Raw genomic sequence first — 19,928 nt, forward strand, 5'->3', positions numbered from 1 at the left:
GCCACAGATAAAAGGCTACGGGCAGAGGCCGAGGCTTACAGAGAGCAGCGAGGCTGAACCAGGGCTGAGGCCTGCTGAGAGTGGCAGTGGGGTCCAGGTGTACAGGGCTGGACCCAGGCCTCAGTCTGCTAAGAGCAGTGGGCTGAACCCAGGCCCCGACTGGCCGAGACTGGCAGTGAAGTCCCGGTGAGTGGGGCTGAACCAAGGTTTTGGCTTGTGGAAAACAGCAGAGGCCCATTTGTGCAGGGTGCGAGCGGGGAGAAAAAGAAAAAAGATCACCAAATCCTGATTATCCACAAACTTCCCATCACCCATCACTGAGAAAATTATCGTTATCAACATCCAGATCATTTCCCCAACCCATTTCCACCTGCCCACCAGACCCAAGCACCCACTGGCCAGCCCTAAATCAAGCTGCATCCCACACAGCTCTCCAGCTTTCCCAGCCCCACACAGCTTCTCCAGCTGCTCCCAGCCCCACTGCCCTGCACCCACTCCCCTGGGTCCCTGGTGCTCCTGCTCTAGGAACACAAGGAGTCACCCCCAGATAGGCATGGTGACCTGAGTCCCTGGGGGCTAAAGGAGCTGAGGCACAGAGAATCTAAGTGGCTTGCCTGAGGTCACTCAGCAGGCAAGGGGCAGAGCTGGGGTTAGAACCCATGTCTTCTGACTCCCAGGCCCAGACTCTTTCCACTAGGCCATGCTGCTCTTCCCTTCAGACCCTGCCATCATATTATTGCTGCCTGTCCTGTACTGAGCTGTCTATACTACAGGGTCCCAAGGGCGGACCAGCACTGGCGGAGGATCAGAGGGAGCTGGTGGCGGCCCCTTCGGGTGGGGAACCGGAGCCAAAATGACTTTGCTGGCTGGACTCAGGACTGTGGAGATCAATGGCCAGGTTATTTATAGACATTCCCTGCTGTTCTTCTTGGCCATCCTCCCCCCAACACCAGTCACCCCGGCTGAGGTGCTGACAACAACCAACTCCAAACATATGGAGTCCCATTCCAACAAGTTCGATCCCCTGTGGAAGTCAGTCATTCAGTCAATCGGTGAATCATATCTGTTGTGCATTCACTGTGTGCAGAGCACTGTACTGTGCCACTGCAGCACTCTGCACCCAGCTGACGCCCTATGCTTACTTTACAATGGGGGCTCAGAACAGTGCTTTGCACACAACAGATGCTCAGTTCAGTCCTCTGCATGTTAGGCACCTAGTACAGTTCTCTACACACAGGAGGTGCCCAATATAATATGCTGCACACAGCAGGCACCCAATAGAGTGCTTTGTACCCAGTAAGCACTCACTGCAGTGCGCTGTACACATTAGGCACATGGTAGAGAGTGCTGCAACATAGTGCTCTGTGTATAGCAGGCACTCAGTACAGCACTCTGCAGAGTAAGCACCTAGTCCAAGTAATGCCCTGTCCAAGCTGCCAGAGGGGTGGGGGGTGGAGGAATGGGCATGGGCCTTCCTCTCTGGGACCGAAAGCCCAGGGGTGCCTGGATTTAGGGGGCAATGGGCAGGCTCCTCTTGGCAAGCTGGGCGCCTCAGGATTGATCGCCGTGGGACCACTGCTGGCCTGAAATCTAATCTTCAGAGCTTCCCCTCCGGAGGCTCCGGGCAGCCCAGAGTCCAGCTGCTTCCTTCTGCCTAATGAAAACAGAGTGTCTGGTGACTGGGGGCGGTCACTGCCCCGGCCCAGTTGTCCTCTGCCCCTTCTCTCTGTGAGCAGAGCCCCCTGCACTGGCACTGGGAGAGGGACAGAGGGAGGAGGAGACACTGTTCCTGCCCTCAAGGGGCTGTCACTCTGACCGTGACACGGGTCTCACACACACACACACACATATCCACATTGTCACACATGCACTTTAAACACTGACCTATCCAAGTACACACATGTGCATACATGCTCGGGCAGTCACATACAGTCAAACACCTGGCAGCTGAACAGCAGCACAGGCGGCTCTCGGGGGAAACTCAGGCGGACGCTCACTGGGGAACTAAGAGGGAGTTCAGCGGGAAGGGGCACTCGGAAATCTCCTACCTTCCCCCCACCACATCCAGGACAATGCCATCATTTGACAGCCCCCACCCTGGGCTTGGCCACTGCCCAGGCCCCCGGCTAATTGCTACCTCTTGTCCACTCCTCCAAGCCCTCTCCCAACATTTCCCTTGAGTAAAAATAGCTCTCTCGCTCAGGCTGTCAGCCCTAGGGAAGCCACACAAGCTGTCCACTCTCCCTCCAGTCACAGCTCTTTGTCCCCCACTGCTTCCAAAACCTCCCCATCCCCTCCTTCCCACCCCTGAGTCAGGGCTTGGCTGGCTGGGATAGCCTGGTGTGGGGCAAACCCCAAGTAAGTTGATAGGTCCCCCCATTCTTTTTCTCCCCCTTCATTCATCCCTTGCTCCCTCTCCCCTTTCCTCCTTCCACTTCCTCCTCCCACTTCTCCCTGTCCATCTCTTCTCCCTCTTCTCACTGTCCATCTCTCCTCAGGTCGATCTTTCCTCCTCCTTCTCCCCCTTCCCTTATATCCATGTCCTTCTCCCTTTCTCTGCCTGTCCATCTCTCCCTCTCCTTCCCCATCCATCCATTCTCCCAGTCTCCCCCCAGAATCCATCTTCCCCTCCTTCTCCCTCTCCCCCATTCATCTCTCCTTCCCTCCCCTTCTGTCATCTCTCTCTCTCTCCCAGATTGACAGACAGCCATGGGGCAGGAGGGGGGGGGAAGGGAGGGTGGAGAGAAAGAGAGATGACATCCTCTTGGCCAACTGGGGGCTACACCCTGCAGAAGTAAGAGCATTCGAAAACAGAGATGGGGGATAATAATAATGTTGGTATTTGTTAAGCACTTATTATGTGCCGAGCACTGTTCTAAGCACTGGGGTAGATACAGGGTAATCAGGTTGTCCCACGTGAGGCTCACAGTCTTCATCCCCATTTTACAGATGAGGTCACTAAGGCACCGAGAAGTTAAGTGACTTGCCCAAAGTCACACAGTTGACAAGTGGCGGAGCGGGGATTAGAATCCATGACCTCTGACTCCCAAGCCCGGGCTCTTTCCACTGAGCCACGCTGCTTCTCTATAATGAATGGAGGCTGATAGAGCAGGGGAGGGGAGCGGTGCAGATGGGGACAATCACTTCCTCAACTTTCCCAACACCCAACCACCCTAGAGATGCAGAGACACATTCCCCCCTTCAAAGCCCTACTGAAGGCTCACCTCCTCCAAGATGACTTTCTAGACTAAGCCCCCATTTTCCTCAGCTCCCCGTCCCTTCTGTGTCACCGTGACTTGCTTCCTTTGCTCTCCCCGCCGCCCTGCAGCAATTATGTATATATTTATAGATCTATAATTCTATTTATTTATATTGATGACTTTTTACTTGTTTTGATGTGCATTTATCTGTAATTCTATTTAATTAAATTGATGTCTGTTTTCTTGTTTTGATGTCTGTCTTCTCCCTTCTAGACTGCTAGCTTTGTGTGGGCAGGGATTGACTCTATTGCTGAATTGTACTTTCCAACCACTTAGTACAGTGTTCTGCACCCAGTAAGTGCTCAATAAATATGATTGAATGAATGAATGAGCAAGAAACAAAGATGAGTAGCAGAGGCAGAGACAGAGCGGAAGGAGGGGTTTGGGAGCAGGCAGGGGGTGCCAGCTGACCAAGCCAAAACTCAGCCACACCTTTACAACTGGCCCCTTCTCTCCCACTCAGGGTTTTTGACAAGATTGGCTGGTTTCTAAGTTCCTCGAGGTCAGGGATTGTGTCTATGTCTCCAAGCATCCAGGCCACTACTCTGCACACAATAGCTGCTCAGAACCCACTGCTGATTAATCGATCCTTGTTCCTAACCCCTCAGGACACATCTGACCATCCTTCAATCCTCCTGCTCACCCCAACTCTGGCCAGAGAAGTGGGCAGAGAGAAGGGAGTAGTAGTAAAACAGTTCCTTAACTTCTCTGTGCCTCAGTTTCCATATCTGTAAAATGGGGAGTAAATCTTAACCCTTTCAACTTACACTGTGAACCTATTGTGGGACAGAGATGATGTCTGGCATGATTATCCTGCATCTACACCAGCGCTTCATACAGTTATTTTCTTATAGTAACTATTTAACAATGATTAATAATTATTACTAGTAATAGTAAATGAGAAGGGGGGGAGTGCCAACACATATTGAGCACCCACTTTGTGCAGTGCACTGTACTAAGCACTTGGAAAGTACTGAAGTAATGCATTGTCTGTCCTCAAGAACTTCCTATCAGGGGAGATAGATATAAAAATATTTACCACTTGAAGAGTCAAAATAAATCAGTGAGTAGACAAGATAAATATATATATATATATATATATATATGCATGCAGGACTGATGCTTCCCCTATCTGTAATTTATATTAGTGTCTTTCTCCACTGCTAGATCTTAAGCTCCTTGAGGACAGGAATTGTGTCTACTATCTCTAGTGTACACTCCCAAGTGCTTAATACAGTGCTTTGCACACAGTAAATGTTCAGTGACTGATTGACTGATTGCTGAGGAGGCTCTGCATCTCTTAGGTGCATGATTGCTTGAGTTTCCTGAGGGTCCTCAGGCCCCTTTCCTCAAGGGTCCTGAGACATCCCCAAATCACCTCACATGGACCCGGTTAAACACAGACAGCAGGGGTTGCCTGGGGCAAGAGAAGAAGAAATGGTGGTGAAGGGAGAGGCCCGAAGCTGGCTGAGTACAAAGTCACCTACTCTAACTCTAAGGAGGCAGCTCAGACTGAGTTCAAGAATAATAATAATAACTGTGGTATCTGTTAAGAGCTTACTATGTCCCAGGCACTGTGCTAAGCCTGGGGAAGATATAAATTTGTTAGGTTAGGCACAGTCTCTGTCCGGCACGGGGCTCACAGTCTTCATCCCTACTTTCCAGATGAGGGAACTGAGGCACAGAGAAGAGAAGTGACTTGCCCAAGGTCATACAGTAGATGTGGCGGAAGCAGGATTAGAACCCAGATCCTTCTGATTTCCAGGCCCTTGCTCTATCCACTAGGGCATAGTCTGGTACTCAGTCACTCCAGCGCTCAGGGATCACTGATTCAGAGGCTTGGGGAACAATTCCTGCTTTCCCAGAGGGGTGGGGGGGAAGTCGGTGAGGATGCCCACTGGGTCCCATCTCCTGGTGGATGAACCCTGGCAAAGTTGCCCAGGAAATCCCAGTACCTTTCCCATAATAATTGTGGCATTTGTTAAGCACTTATTACGTGCCAAGCACTGACCTAAGCACTGAAGTAGATACAAGATAATTAGGTCCCAGGTGAGACAGGTGAGATGGAGGCACAGTGAGAAGGTTAGTACCAGAGGAGTGAAGTTTGCTGACCAGGTAGTAGAAGGAGAGAAGTGAGGTGAGGTGAAGAGGGGGCAAGGTGATAGAGTGCTTTAAAGCCAATGTTGAGGAGTTTTTGTTTGATATGGAGGTGGATGGGCAACCACTGGAGATTTCTGAGGAGGGGAGTGACATGCCCTGAATGTTTTTGTAGATAGATGATCCAGGCAGCAGCGTGAAGTATGGACTGCAGTGGGGAGAGACAGGAGGTGGGGAGGTCAGCAAGAAGGCTAATGCAGTAATCTAAGCAAATTTCCCATTTTGCAGATAAGGGAACTGAGGCACTGAGAAATGAAGTGACTTACCCCAGCGTCACGCAGCAGGCAAGTAGCTGAATGGGGATTAGAACCCAGGTTCTCTGACTCCCAGGCCCCTGCGCTTTCCATTAGGCAACGGTGCTTCTCTTTGGCCAGGTTGGGAGTTACTCTGGAGTCGGACTGTGCAGCTCCAGCATCACCTGCAGGGACCCAAAAGAATCGGCCAGACCCGGGCCCATCCTCTGCTCTCCGGCCACTCTTCTGCTAAATCAACCGGCTTCGGCCCCCCTCCCCAGAACTCCCATCCTACCCCCGGCCTCCTCCTCAGTTCCCTACCCTTCTCCCATCGCCCTCCCCTGATGAATCAGCCAGCCCCTGCCCTCTCCCCATTTCTCCCACCCTCCTTACTGTCTCCTCCCCCTTGCTCTGAAGATCTCCCTAGGGGCTCCCCCTCCCCCCCGCGCTGAATCAGCCAGATCAGCCCCCTCCCCTGCAGAATCAGCCAGCTCTGGCTCCTTCCGCCCCTGCCTCAGACCCCTCCTCAGCCCCCTGCCCAGCTCTCCCGCCTCCTCGCCCCCTACAACCTCTCTCCGCAATGCAAACAACTGACAAACTCCAACTTAGTCAACGGCGCGGGGGCAGAAAGCCGGGCACTTGAATGAGCGAGAAGCAGGTGGTGCCATTAAAAGCGGAGCGCTGCGCTGACTCAGACCTGTTCTTTCTCTCTCTCCTGAGCCGCCTCGAGCCGGTCCTCCGCACCCCCCATCACTAGCCCCCCACTTCCCCGGGCGGAATTCACGCTTCCTCTCGTCCCACAGAAATCATCGGCCAGGTGGGCGTGGACAGAGGCCCGGAACGAGGTGCCCCCCACCCTACCTCCACCCTTGGGCAGCTCCAACGTTCAGGACACTGGAAGAACATGGATGCTGGTCGCCCTCCCGGTCACTCACACTCACGGTTTAGGACAGACCATCCTACCCCCCCGACTGTTCCCTTTCCCTCCCTGACTCTCCTCCAATGACCCAGCATGGACAATCCAACACCCCTCACTTTCCTCTTTCCAATCCTAACCCTCCCCCAGTAATCCAGCATGGACCTTCCAACTCCCCTGTATCTCCTCCAACTGGCTTGAAGGTCCCATCCTACGCCCCTGGCTCTTATTAATAATAATAATAATAATGATACTTATTAAGCATTTACTATATGCCAAGCACTGTTCTAAGCACGGGGGTAGGAACAAGGTAATCAGGTTGGACACAGTCCCTTTTCCACATGGGGATCACATTCTTAGTCCCCATTTTACAGATCAGGTAACTGAGGCACGGAGAAATGAAGTGACTTGCCCAAGGTTACATAAAGACACGCAGCGGAGACAGGATTAGAACCCAGGTCCTTCTGACTCCCAGGCCCATGCTCTATCCACTAAGTCAGACTTAAGCAGCGTGGCTCAGTGGAAAAAGCCTGGGCTTGGGAGTCAGAGGTCATGGGTTCGACTCCCGGCTCTGCCACTTATCAGCTGTGTGACCGTGGGCAAGTCGCTTCACTTCTCTGTGCCTCAATTACCTCATCTGTAAAATGGGGATTAACTGTGAGCCTCATGTGGGACGACCTGATTACCCTGTATCTACCCCAGCGCTTAGAACAGTGCTCTGCATATAGTAAGCGCTTAACAAATACCAACATTATTTTCCCTTTTCATCCCTGACTCTTCCCTCAGTGACCCAGCATACACCATCCAACACCCCTGACTCTTCTCTCTCTGTGCCTGACTCCCCCAGAGTGACCTAGCTCTGACCATCCAACACCCCTAATGAATTTTATCAATGGTATTTATTGATTGCTTACTCTATGAAGAGCACTGTTCTAAGCACATAGAGAGTATAGTAAAACAAGTACAAGCTATCCCTGCCCTAATAAGGCTGTAAGCTCCTCGAGGGCAGGAATAAGGTATAGGAGCTCTATTGTATTGAACTTTTCCAAGCACTTAGTAAAGTGCTCTGCACTTAGTAAGCACTCAATAAATAATAAATTATTTTAAATTGATTGATGATAGACGAGTTTACAATCTAGCCCTAATTCTCACCTCACCATCCTCGACTCTTCCTCCAGTGACCTCCCAGTAATTCTTTCTAGAGTGTAAACTCACCATGGGCAGGGAGCGTGTCTACCAACTCTCCCATAAACTTAGTACAGTGCTCTGCATACTGTAAGTGGTCAATAAACACCATTGATTGATTGATTGAATCAGGTAAATGAAGCCCAGAGAGCACTGCCCTTAGTAGTACAGCAGAGTCAATACTAAAATCGACCTCCTGAACCCCAGTCAATTAACCAATGATAGTTACTGAGCACCTACCAAGAATACTTAAACACTCGGGAAAGTACAATAGAAGCAAGGCATATATTCCCTATTCTCAAGGGGTTTACAATCTAAGGGAAAGACAGATAGGCCCAAGTGATTTTCAGACAGTGAGCACTGGATCGTGGCTCCAGTGTGTCTGGAATGGGATAGCTGAGTCAGTAATCAAGCTGTACAGTTGTGTCAGCTAGTGGAGGGTGCTTCATTCATTCATTCAATCATATTTATTGAGTGCTTACTGTGTGCAGAGCACTGTCCTAAGCTCTTGAAAAGTACAATTAGACAACAAATAGAGACAATCTCTACCCCACATCGGGCTCACAGTCTAGAAAGGGGGAGACAGACAGCAAAACAAAAACCAACAGGAAGACCTCTTTTGATGTAAGGGCAGAAATCCTAATGCAGAGGAATAAGCAGAGTGGCCTGGTGGAAAGAGCTCGGGGACTTGGATTCTCATCCTGACATCTCCACTTACCTCCTGTGTGCTCTCCCAAGTGCTTAGTACAGTGCTCTGCTCACCATAAGCATTCAGTAGATGTGATTGATTGATTGTTTACAAGATGCCTTGGCCACTAACCCTGTCCCACATGGGACTCACAGTCTAAATAGAGGGGGTAAAATGGGAAAATAAATTCCCCATTTTACAGGTGGGAAAACTGAGGCCCAGAGAAGTTAAGTGATTCACCAAAGGTCACACAGCAGGCAAGTTGGGGAGATAGGGTTAGAATCCAGGTCCTTTGACTCTCAAGCCTGTGCTCTTCCCAATACGTTAGGTTGCTCCTACAGCATTGATTTTGGGGTTGGCTTTGGGGTTGGGGTGGGCTTTAGAGAATCTTTTAGAGAAACAGTGTGGCCTAATAGGAAAAGCAGAGCTGGCTGTTGTCCCCAGGAGCTTCACAGGGCAAGGCCCTGTTTGCACAAGCCCTCTACCGGGATGCAAGTGGACAGGCAGCACGCAGACAAAAGCCTGACCCAGGAACCATCTCGCTTTGGTTTAATTACACGAACCAGATATTTTTCTGGCACCGAGAACAAAGGCCGGGCGAGTTTTGCATATCAATAGTCAGTGAACAGCTCCCTGTGTGCGGAGCAATTCATCTGCCAGCACAAAACTGCCTGACAAACCCCCGGTTTCTCATTGAATGCCAGTAGCGGGCTGAGGCCACAGGGGAATAGGGATGTTTGGGGGGAGGGGGCAGCAGGCTCCTAATTGAGTCACCAGGTGCAGTTCTGGACAGCACCTTCACCATTATCATCATCATCATCATCATCATCAACACAACTACCCTCTACACCAATTCTCACTGAGCACCTAATGTATGTAGAACACTGGACTGGAGACTTAGTACAGTGCTCTGCACATCGTAAGCACTAAATAAATACTATTGAATGAATGAATGAGATTTGGGGACAGACAGAAGAAATGTCATGATGTCTTTCAGGGGTGTTGGATGGCCTGTGCTGGGTCAAGGCGGGGAGAGTCAGGGATGGAGAGAGGAGATTCAGGGGTGTGGGATGGTCATCCCTAATCCTGGGGCTGGACAGGCTTTGGGGCTGTCCTCGGAGGAGAGCACCACTCAGAGGCTGATAATCTGAGATATAGCATCATTCCTGAGAGAGTGGAGAGATTGGAGGGAGTGAAGTCTGTAGAGGTGATTCGGGAAGGCTCCATGGAGGAGGTGTGTACCTAGAAGGCTTCAAGGGAGAGGGAGAGGTGTGGTCTAGTGGGCTTGAGGGGTGATGGGGAGGGACGTCCAGGCAGGGGAAAAGTGTGTCCAAGGGGTCAGAGTCAGGAGAGTCCCATCTTCTTTCCCCATTTGGAATTGGGGTTTCTGAAGCCTTCCGATCTGTGGTATCCCTGCTAAGAATCAAGTGCTTAGAACAGTGCTTTGCACACAGTAAGGGCTCAATAAATATGATTGAATGAATGAATGAATGAATGAATGAACCGTATTGTTTGTTAATCCTTTACTGCATGCCGAGCACTGTACTAAGTGCTGGGGTAGGTACAGATTATGCAGATTGGACGGAGGGATAGAGGCAGGAAGGGAAATGGTCCCTGCCTTCGAGGTGCTCCAAGTCTGATGGGGAGATAGGACATGCACGCGAGCACACACACACACACACACACACAGTGTGCTGAGTGGGTGCTGGGGGAGGGACAAAGGCAGGAGGAGAAATGGTCCCTTCCCTCAAGCTGCTGCAAGTCTGTTGGGGAGATAGGAAATGCACTCAAACACAAACACACACACACACACACACAATCCTGAGGAGGGGGCTTGGCAGGAGTCACCTGCTGGTGTCTGTCCATCTCCCCATGGAGCAGAGCCGGGAGGAACAGCTGGGAAATTCTCCATCGCATCTCAGGGTTGGACTGGGGTGGACCCAGCTAGCCACCGGCTGGAGCTCTCTGGCACCGAGCTGAACCCTGATGGGTTTGGGGCTGGGGGGTTGCAGATGCTGGGCCGGGGATGTTTGGGAACCAGTGCAAGCCCTTGGGGCCTTCCCCCTCCCACCACCTCCTGGGGCCCGGTCTCCAGAACCAGATCCTACCCCAGCTTGGGTCTTCATGGGCCAAGGAAGACTCAGGGAGCGAAGAGCAATTACTCAGTTGCTAGGGTCCACAGGGGCAGCTGGTCTGGATCTGGTCAGCTTCCCCCTTGACCCTGAGCGAGAGGAGCTTCCAGCTGGACTCAGCCAGGGCACTCGCGTGCATGCACACACACACACACGTGTACACATCTCTGCTTACAATACATGCACAAGCCCATTGGCACACACATGCATCCTGGAATGCTTTCATACCCATTCATGTTTCTCCCACACCTCCTGCACACAACCCCACACCAGGGTGGGATGTAAGTGGAGGACAGAATGAACACTCTACCTTCAGCCCTGACCCTTGAAGCTACACATCAGCTCCTCCCACCTCCTCCAGGAAACCTTCCCCGATGGACCCCACCCATTGGCCAAACCACCTCTACCACCCAGGCTAGGCAGGTCACTCCACTCCTCACCTCTCCCCATCAATCTGAAGCATAATCAAAGACAGAGGTGCAGCTGGCTTCTTGTGAGCAGAGACAATGGTTTATTGCATTTGCTCAAAAGAGTGTGCTGAGCAGGAGTGATGACACTTGAATCTAAGGAAAACTCTCACCCCCAATGTGGTGCCCCTGGAGCTCTCCCTTCACCTCCCCCTAACCTCACCATCAGATGGGCAGAGGTGCAATTGAACCCCAAGGACAGTGAGTGTGGCTGAATTTTGACCTGACCTCCTCCTTCTACCCCCAGCTTCTGGTGCCTCCCCAGATGCACCAGGTCTCCCTCTGGGTCTCGCAAGCTGATCATTCAGATAATTCTGACCCCAGCATGGACTCTGGCTTCAATTACCCCAGGGTTTTTTGTGGACAGAGTTAATTGAAGCATGGATCACCTGGATAATTTATGCATGTAGACGCCATCTAGATTGGGTGGGGTAGGTGCCCAGGTCCTCCCTGCAGAGGTCCTGCATCCCCTCTCAGGCCACAGGTGGACCCCCTACTTGCCCTTGGGGCCACTGACCTCAAGGAAGGCTGGGGGTTGGGGACTTTTTGCCCCACAACAGGCCAACACATGATTGTCCTGTGTCACTGGTTGAAAGCAGATAACTGAAAGTCATGGATAATCTAGGAAGCACAGAGGCCCAGACAATCCACTCTTGAGGTAATTTAAAGAGTCAAAGCAGCGTCTGCTAGCAAATTGCCACCACCTACAAAAGAGAAAATGCCCACCCTAGGTAGGTGGGAGTTGGGATAACTCAAAATTCTGGAAAGAATCCAGTTAGCGAAGAGGAGGCTGCCTGCAGGAAGTGCCTCCTACCAAGGAGAAAGCTGCTTGCCTGGAGGGGGAACGGTACGTGGTAGGGCCTGATATAGGCTGTCTCCCTTGGTCTGAGCCCCTAGGCGGCCTCCTTCTTGCGGGCCACAATGAAGCAGACGCCGCTATTGGGGGCACATGTGCGGGAGTAGCTCTGGGGGCTGTGCTGGAGCCTTTCAATGTGGAAGCCGGCATCCCTAAAGGCCGCCTCGATGCCCTCCTGCTGCAGCCGCACACATGAAAACTTGCGCTCCCCGACCAGGTACGAGTCGAGCTCCAGGGTGACTGTGGTGACCAAGCGGCCACCTGCCTTGAGCAGCCCCGCCAGGTGGCACAGTGCAGCCCGGTAGGCATTCAGGTCATGGCATGCACATTCGAGGGCCAGCATGGTCAGGACGCAGTCAGCGGGTGGCAGCTCCAGCGGCTCCAATGGGTTGGGCTTGTTGGCGTCGCACTTGAGCACTTGCGTGACCTTGCGACGTAGCTTCGCCTCCTTCTCCGGCCACTTATCTCTGCAAATGTGGGGATAAATTACCCTTACATACATATCTGTCATTCATTTATTTATATTAACGTCTGCCTCCCCCTCTGGATTGTAAGATCGCTGTGAGCAGGGAATGTGTTTATTGCTCTATTGTACTCTCCCAAGTGCTATTACAGTGTTTTGTACAGAGTAAGTGATCAATAAATATGACTGACTGACTGACTGACTGAATGAATGAATGAATGGAGAGGGGACAGGTCCAGTCAGACAGAAGGGTGAGCCTTGGGTGAGGTGGGTGACGGGGTGAGGGTGCATACAGGTCCAGAGACACAAGGACTCAGAGACTCAGAGAACAGTGACAGAAACAAAAACACAGTGGCCTTCGGCAAGTTGCGTAACTTCTCTGTACCTCATCTATAAAATGTTAACTTATCTATAAAATGGGGATTAAGCCTATGAGCTCCATGGGGGACATGGACTTTGTCCAATCAGATAGTTTGTATCTACCCCAATGCTTAGAAAAGCAGCTTGGGACGGGCTTGGGAATCAGAAGATGTGGGTTCTAACCCCAGCTCAGCCACTTATTTGCAGTTTGACCTTGAGCAAGTCACTTAACTTCTCCGTGCCTCAGTTACCTCATCTGTAAGATGGGGATTCAGACTGTGAGCTCATGTGGTACAACCTGATTAACTTGTATCTCCCCCAGAGCATAGAACAGTGGTCGGCATATATTAAGTGCTTAACAAATACCATAATTATTATTATAGTGATGGCACATAGTAAACACTTAACAAATGCCATTAAAAAAATAGAGTCAGAGACTGGAACAGAAGCAGAGACAGGGAGAGAGAGACATATAGGCACAGGGACCTAGAGAGTTAGAAAGTCAGAGACAGAAAGAGAGACACATAGACATGGGGACCTAGAAAGTCAGAGACAGGGACAGAGGTATATAATCAGTCAGTCAATCAACCATATTTATGGAGCACTTATTGTGTGCAGAGCACTGGACTAAGCACTTGGGAGAATATAACAGAGTTGGTAGACACATTCTCTGCCCACAACCAGTTTACAATCTAGAGGGGGAGACAGACATTAATACAAATCAATAAATTAGAGATATATAAATGAGTGCTGTGGGCCTGAGTGAGGGTTGAATAAAAGGGTGCAAATCCAAGTGTGAGGATGATGCAAAGGGAATGGGAAAAGAAGAAATGAGGACCTAGTCGGGGACAAAGAGAGTCAGAGACAGGGACAGAAAGGCAAAGGGACACAGAGAGTCAGAAAACAGAGGCAGGGACAGAGACACAGAAAATCAGGGATTGGAAGAGAGAGAGAGGCACAGAGAGAGAGAGCCTCAAAGAGAAATGACAGGGACAGAGACCTAGAGAAAGAACCCTGAGAAAAAGATAATAAGTGTGGTATTTGTTAAGTGCTTACTATGTGCCAGGCTTTGTACTAAGTGCTGGGGTAGATACAAACAAATGGGATTGGTCACAGTCCCTGTCCCAAGTGGGGCTCATATTCTCAATCCCCATTTTACAGATGAGGTAAGTGAGGCACAGAGAAGTGAAGTAACTTGCCCAAGATCACACAGCAGAAATGTGGTGAAGCGGGATTAGAACCCATGAACTTCTGACTCCCAGGCCTGTGCTCTATCCACTACAAGATGGCCTCGGACCCCCTGATCCCACCCACAAAACTCCTAGTCCCGGCTCTCAGCTAAAATGGGGCCTTTGAGCCAGACCATGCCCTCCTTGGCCCCGCCCCATGGTCCCTCGATCAACTGGTACCTGTTTCCCTCGAGCTCGCAGGCGTACTGCACGGCAGGGGTCCAATCGTGGGCTCCGGGCTCGGCCCGCAGCCAGCGCTGAAGCTCCTCGCGGTTAGGGTTGGTGAAGTCCGAGAGGATGATCTCTCGGAAGGACTCACATGCGGCCAGGACCTGGTAGATGGTGGGTCCGGAGCCCACGTCGATCAGCGTGTCCCCCCGCAGATCTCCTGCATGGGCAGAGAGAGCTACGGGGTCTCGGGAGGACAGGGGGCAAAGCAGCAGTGCCATGTAGGGGGCATGGAACAGAAATTGGTTTGGAGGGCCCTAGGGGCTTAGTACAGTACTCTGCACAATGAATTTAGTTCTGGGAGTCAGAAAGACCTGGTTTCTAATCCCGGTTCTGCCACCTTTCTGGTGGGTGACCTTGGGCAAATCACTTGCGTTCTCTGTGCCTCAGTTTCTTCATCTGTAAAATCCCCATTTAAGACCGTGAGCCCCATGTGCTTAGTACAGTGCCTCACATACAGTAGATGCTTAACAAATACCACAATTATTATGTGGGACAGGGACTGTTTCCAAGCGATTTGCTTGTATCCACCCTAGAGCTAAGTAGAGTGCCTGGCACAAAATAATCACTTCACAAATACCACAGTTATTATTATTATTATTATTAATTCACTCCTCTGTGCTTCAGTTACCTCATCTATAAAATGGGGATGAAAATTGTGAATCCATTTGGGACATGGACTGTGTCCAGCCCGATTATCTTGTAACCAGTGCTTAGTACAGTGTCTGACTCATAGTAAGTGCTTAAAAAATACCACAGTTATTAATAAGCGCTCAATAAGTACCATAGCTTTATAGGAAGGCAGGGAGATGGGCATCAAACACTATTGTATTGCACTTTGCCAAGCGCCTAGTACAGTGCTCTATACACAGTAAGCACTCAATAATTACTGAGTAATTTTTTGATAGATGGGAGGGTCGTGTCTTGAGATGGTGAAGGGAACGGGGCTGGGGGATAATTTCCCTAAACTGCAACTGCAATTGGAGGAATTGCAGCCACCACTGAGAAGGGAAAGCCCAGCTATTCCCCTGCCCCCTGCCCCATGCCTGCTGCCACTAGAACAGAAGCGGCAGACCAGCCTCAAATGAGCGGCCTGAGTCGATTGGCTCCCCAGCCCCAGTATTTGTCAGGTGAGTGTCTTGAAGCAAAGGGCCAGAGATTCCTGGTGGGGTCCTGGGGAGCGAGTGAATGGGTCTTCCATTCTTGGAAGGGACCAGGAATAGTAGTGATGGTCCTTATTAAGCACTTACTATGTGCTGGGTTCTGTATTAAGAGCTGGGGAGGACACAAGCAAATTGGGTTGGACACAGTCCCTGTCCCACATGGAGCTCACAGTCTCAGTTCCCGTTTGACAGATGAGGTAACTGAGGCACAGAGAAGTGAAGTGACTTGCTCCAGTTCATATGGCAGACAAGTAGCAGATTTGGTATTAGAAGCCAGGTCCTTCTGTCTCCCAGGGCTATGGTCTATCCTCTAGGCCATGCTACTCTGGTCTGCCCACCTTAGACACAGCAGGCTGCTCTGGCAGCTACATCTCAGGATACATCTGGAGGCGGGCAGCGGAGAGCCTATGGGATGGTCGGGGGGTGGACTGGGTCCACATGTGGTAGATTGGAAGGGTCAGGAAGGATCTGCAGTGTGGACAAACGTAGGCTGAGAGGGATCATTCGGGGAAAGTCCTCTAGATAGTAAGCTCCTTGTGAGCAAGGAATGTGTCTATTTTTGTATTGTACTCTCCCAAGCATTTATTACAGTGCCCTAGACACAGTGGAGGACTCAAATACAACTGAGTGAGTGAATTAAAGCAGGGATGGAGAGGGGAGAGTTCGGTGTGGGATGGTCCATGCTGGGTCCCTGGAGAAGAGTCAGGGATGGGGAAGAGAGAGTCAGGAGTGTGGGGTGGACTGTGTTAGGTCACTGGGGATGGAGGGGGAGAATCGCAGTGGTCAGGTGATCTGTCCCTCACCACAAGGGCGGGTGTCCAGGAAGACAACCAGCACGTGGTTCATCCTGGCGCCTTTGTGGCTTGGTCAGAGTCAGAGTCCTTGGCGGGAAGAGCCAGGGCCTGACCCGGGGGGCTTGCTCAGGGGTTGTTGCTTCTATCAGGCAGGATACTTTCCCTAATCCCCAGGAAACAATTCCGTGAATTTCTGGTACAGTTTCCAGGGCTCTGCTCCCACTGGTCAGGGGTGGGGGGGTGGGGGTGGGGAGGAGGCTAAGGGAAGAAGGAGGAAAGGGTCATGGTGGGGGAGGCTGGGTTGTGGAATGTTGTGTTCCCCCCCACACTCCCAGGGGGTGGGGGGAAGCGGGAGAGGACAGGGGGAGGGGGAGGAGTGGAGGGGGTGCTAAATCTAGGGTCCGGCTGGACAGAAAGTGATCAGAGGACCCACAGCAGCTGGGACAGAGATAGCTTCCAATCCAAGGCCTGGAAGATCTTATAGTCACCCTCCACCCCCGCCCCTGCTTCCCCTTAGAATGCTGCCGTCGAGGCTGCAGACCTCAGACCCCTGCTAGGTCACCGCCTCCCACCCCCACCCCCATCGTCACAATTCAGCCAGCAAAGCCCCGATAGGATAAGGAGGGTTTGCTGAGAGCAAGACTCCGGGCCCGGGCCCAGCAACTCGGACACGAAAGAAATTCTGAAGGCTGAACTCGGGCCTGGGAAGGCTCTTTTAGAAGCCGCGGTGATGTGATTTAGGTGAGAAGCAGCGTGGCTCAGTGAAAAGAGCCCGGGCTTGGGAGGCAGAGGTCATGGGTTCAAATCCCGGTTCTACCACTTGTCAGCTGTGTGACTGTGGGCAAGTCACTTCACTTCTTTGTGCCTCAGTTCCCTCATCTGTAAAATGGGGATTAACTGTGAGCCTCATGTGGGACAACCTGATGACCCTGTATCTACCCCAGCGCTTAGAACAGTGCTCTGCACTTAGTAAGTGCTTAACAAATACCAACATTATTATTCTATCTGCCACTGGGGGACACCATTTTGAGACCTGGAGCCGTGGTGCCCTAAAGGCTCCCCGATGGCCATATCTATAATTTCTTTGTTTATATTAATGTCTGTCTCCCCCTCTAGACTGTAAATTAGTTGTGGGCAGGAAAGGTGCCTGTTTATTGTTCTATTATACTCTCCCAAGTGCTTAGTACAGTGCTCTGCACACAGTAAGCACTCAATAATGATTGAATGAATGAATGAGGCTGCAAACAGTCACAGATCTCCAGGGAGGAGCAGTAGGAAAATTCACTTAATAATAATAACGTTGGTATTGGTTAAGCACTTACTATGTGCCCAGCACTGTTCTAAGCCCTGGGATAGATACAAGGTACTCAGGTTGTCCCATGTAGGGCTCACAGTCTTCATACCCGTTTAACGGATGAGGTAACAGGCACAGAGAAGTTAAATGACCAAGTTCACACAGCTGACAACAGGCGGAGCCGGGATTAGAACCCATGACCTCTGATTCCCAAGCCCAGGCTCTTTCCACTGAGCCAAGCTGCTTCTCACCTAAATCACATCTCCTCCAGGACAATGTGGGACATGGACATGGACTGTGTCCAGTTGAGCTTGCTGTGGGCAGGGAATATGTCTGTTTGTTATTGTATTGTACTCTCCCCAGCACTGTGTATGGTGCTTTGCACACAGTAAGTGCCCAGTAAATACGAGTGAATGAATGAATGAATGAATAAATGAATTATATTCTATCTACCCCAGCACCTGATTCAGTGCCTGGCACATAGTAAATTCTAAACAAATATCATAAAAAAAATTCTGTTATGTTGTACTCGCCTAGGTGCTACAGTGCTCTGCACACAAAAAGTGCTCAACAAATGCCACTGATTGATTTCCTCAGAGTCCTGAGAACCCAGCAATCTGCTGCCCAGAGACATACTGTGTCTTGGTAAGACAGTCTGTCTCAGGGATATGCCTCCATTTTCTCTCCCTTGGCCCCAACAGGCTCCATTATTCCTGACGTGGCACATTGATCTGTGATTTCTGACTTAGCCATTCCATCCTGAAACACTCAGGCCCTGAGACCCCCTGCACTACCCAGGGTCATCCTCACCCTCCCTCGGCCTGGAAAACAACTGTGGAGGTCTGCCTCCACCGGTTAGTCTGGAATGACACCAGGACCTGGCCTAGAGTAGGAGGAGACGCTGGTGAGGGCATCAATTCCCCACCCCGCCAACCCCCATTCCCGCTACCAACCCCACTGGGTGTTCCCCTTATGGGCAGGGATTGTCTCTATTGCTGTATTGTACTTCCAACAGCTTAGTACAGTGCTCTGCACACAGTAAGCACTCAATAAATATGAATGAATGAATGCTTACCCTGCACGAAAGTCTGGAAGAGACACTCCAGATTGAACTTGAGCATCTGGTACTCGGGGTCAGGGCCAGAGTCGAAGGAGTAGTAAGTGGCCAGGTAGTCCTTTGGCAAGAAGTCCCTCTGGTAGATGTCTCCTCCGGTGAAGCTCTCGCCCATCTTGTCTCTTGTCTGGGAAGGTCTCGGCCCCCCAAGCTCACGGATCCTTGTCTTGCTCCCTCTGCTTTTAAACATGCAGGGCTGCTCTCTCCCCAGCTCCTCCTTCCAGGGGGTGGCGGGGTGTCTAGCAACCCCCTCCCTTTCCACTCCCCTGTACCTCCCACCCCCAAGGGACAGGCCTTTCCAACCCACTCCTGCTCTCCAGCTGGCCTGGAGCTGAGCAGGGGCAATGGGGGTGGGGCCCCCAGATTCCAGATTCCAGATATGGGGGGGGGGGGGGAAGGCTAAGCCGTTTTCCTCCCCATCCTGCTCCCGGCTGTCAACATTGGATTCCAGCCTCGCCCAGCTGGAGTTTCCAGCCAGAAAATATCCAAGCAACAGGACGGATCCCAAATCCAGTATCTCTACCCCATTACCTCTGTGCAGCCAGCCCACCCTGGCTCAGGTTCGAGAATAGAACTTGTTGACTTGGAAACCTCATTTAACTTCTGTGTAACCCTCTGGGACAGGGAGAGCAGGGACCGTTATCACTTGCATGCCGAGCACTGCATTGGGTGTATACTATGTGCTGAGCATTGTACTAGATGCCTGCTGTGTGCAGAGCCCTGTTTTGGGCACCTGGGAGACAGATAGAAGAAGTAAAAGACAGGATTATTCCCTCTAGGAGTTTACAGTATCATAGGAGTGAGAAAAGGCATTGATGATTAGACCATAGATATGTGTAAGAGACTTGATAGAAATAGATACCCAATACTCTCTTTTATAATGGTATTTGTTAAGCGCTTACTATATGTCAAACACAATACTTCTAAGGGATGAGGTAGACACGAGACCTTCACAGACAAGTGACAAGATGGGTGAGAGCTTCACTGGAGATGTCTACCAGAGGGACTTCTTGCCAAAGGACTACCTGGCCATTTATTACTACTATTACTGATGCTGTTGCTATTACTACAAATGGATAGGTAAATTAACAACAAATTAAGAAATTAATCCGATAGTGCTGGGGGAGGTGTCTGATGGGATAACCAGGGGCCAGTCAGGGAAGGCCTTCTGGGGAGGTGGGCTAGAGGGAGGCTTTCTAGGGGAGAAGCAGGGCAGAGGCAGATTTGAGGAAGGAGGGAGTTCCAGGCCAGGGGAAGGATGTGTGCAAAAGTTTTGAGATGGGGGAGTTGAAAATTACATATTACATATCTGTAATTTTATTTATTTGTCTTGATATCTGTCGCCCCCCATGTGGGCAGGGATTGTCTCTATTGATGAATTGTACTTTC

At 51.0% G+C, this 19,928-nt stretch overlaps 1 protein-coding gene across 1 annotated transcript; it reads right to left on the reverse strand.

The window, feature by feature from the left end:
• Positions 1-11,059: 11,059 nt before the first annotated feature.
• INMT (indolethylamine N-methyltransferase) lies at positions 11,060-18,842 on the reverse strand. The gene is made up of 3 exons (XM_029077300.2): positions 18,501-18,842; positions 14,127-14,334; positions 11,060-12,361 (listed from the first exon to the last, which is right to left on the reverse strand). Exons 1-3 carry the CDS (start codon positions 18,727-18,729, stop codon positions 11,932-11,934), a joined length of 867 nt encoding a protein of 288 aa, XP_028933133.1. The 5' UTR covers positions 18,730-18,842; the 3' UTR covers positions 11,060-11,931.
• Positions 18,843-19,928: the final 1,086 nt, after the last annotated feature.

Source organism: Ornithorhynchus anatinus, chromosome 13, assembly GCF_004115215.2.
Source record: "Ornithorhynchus anatinus isolate Pmale09 chromosome 13, mOrnAna1.pri.v4, whole genome shotgun sequence".
Taxonomy (NCBI): Eukaryota; Metazoa; Chordata; class Mammalia; order Monotremata; family Ornithorhynchidae; genus Ornithorhynchus; species Ornithorhynchus anatinus.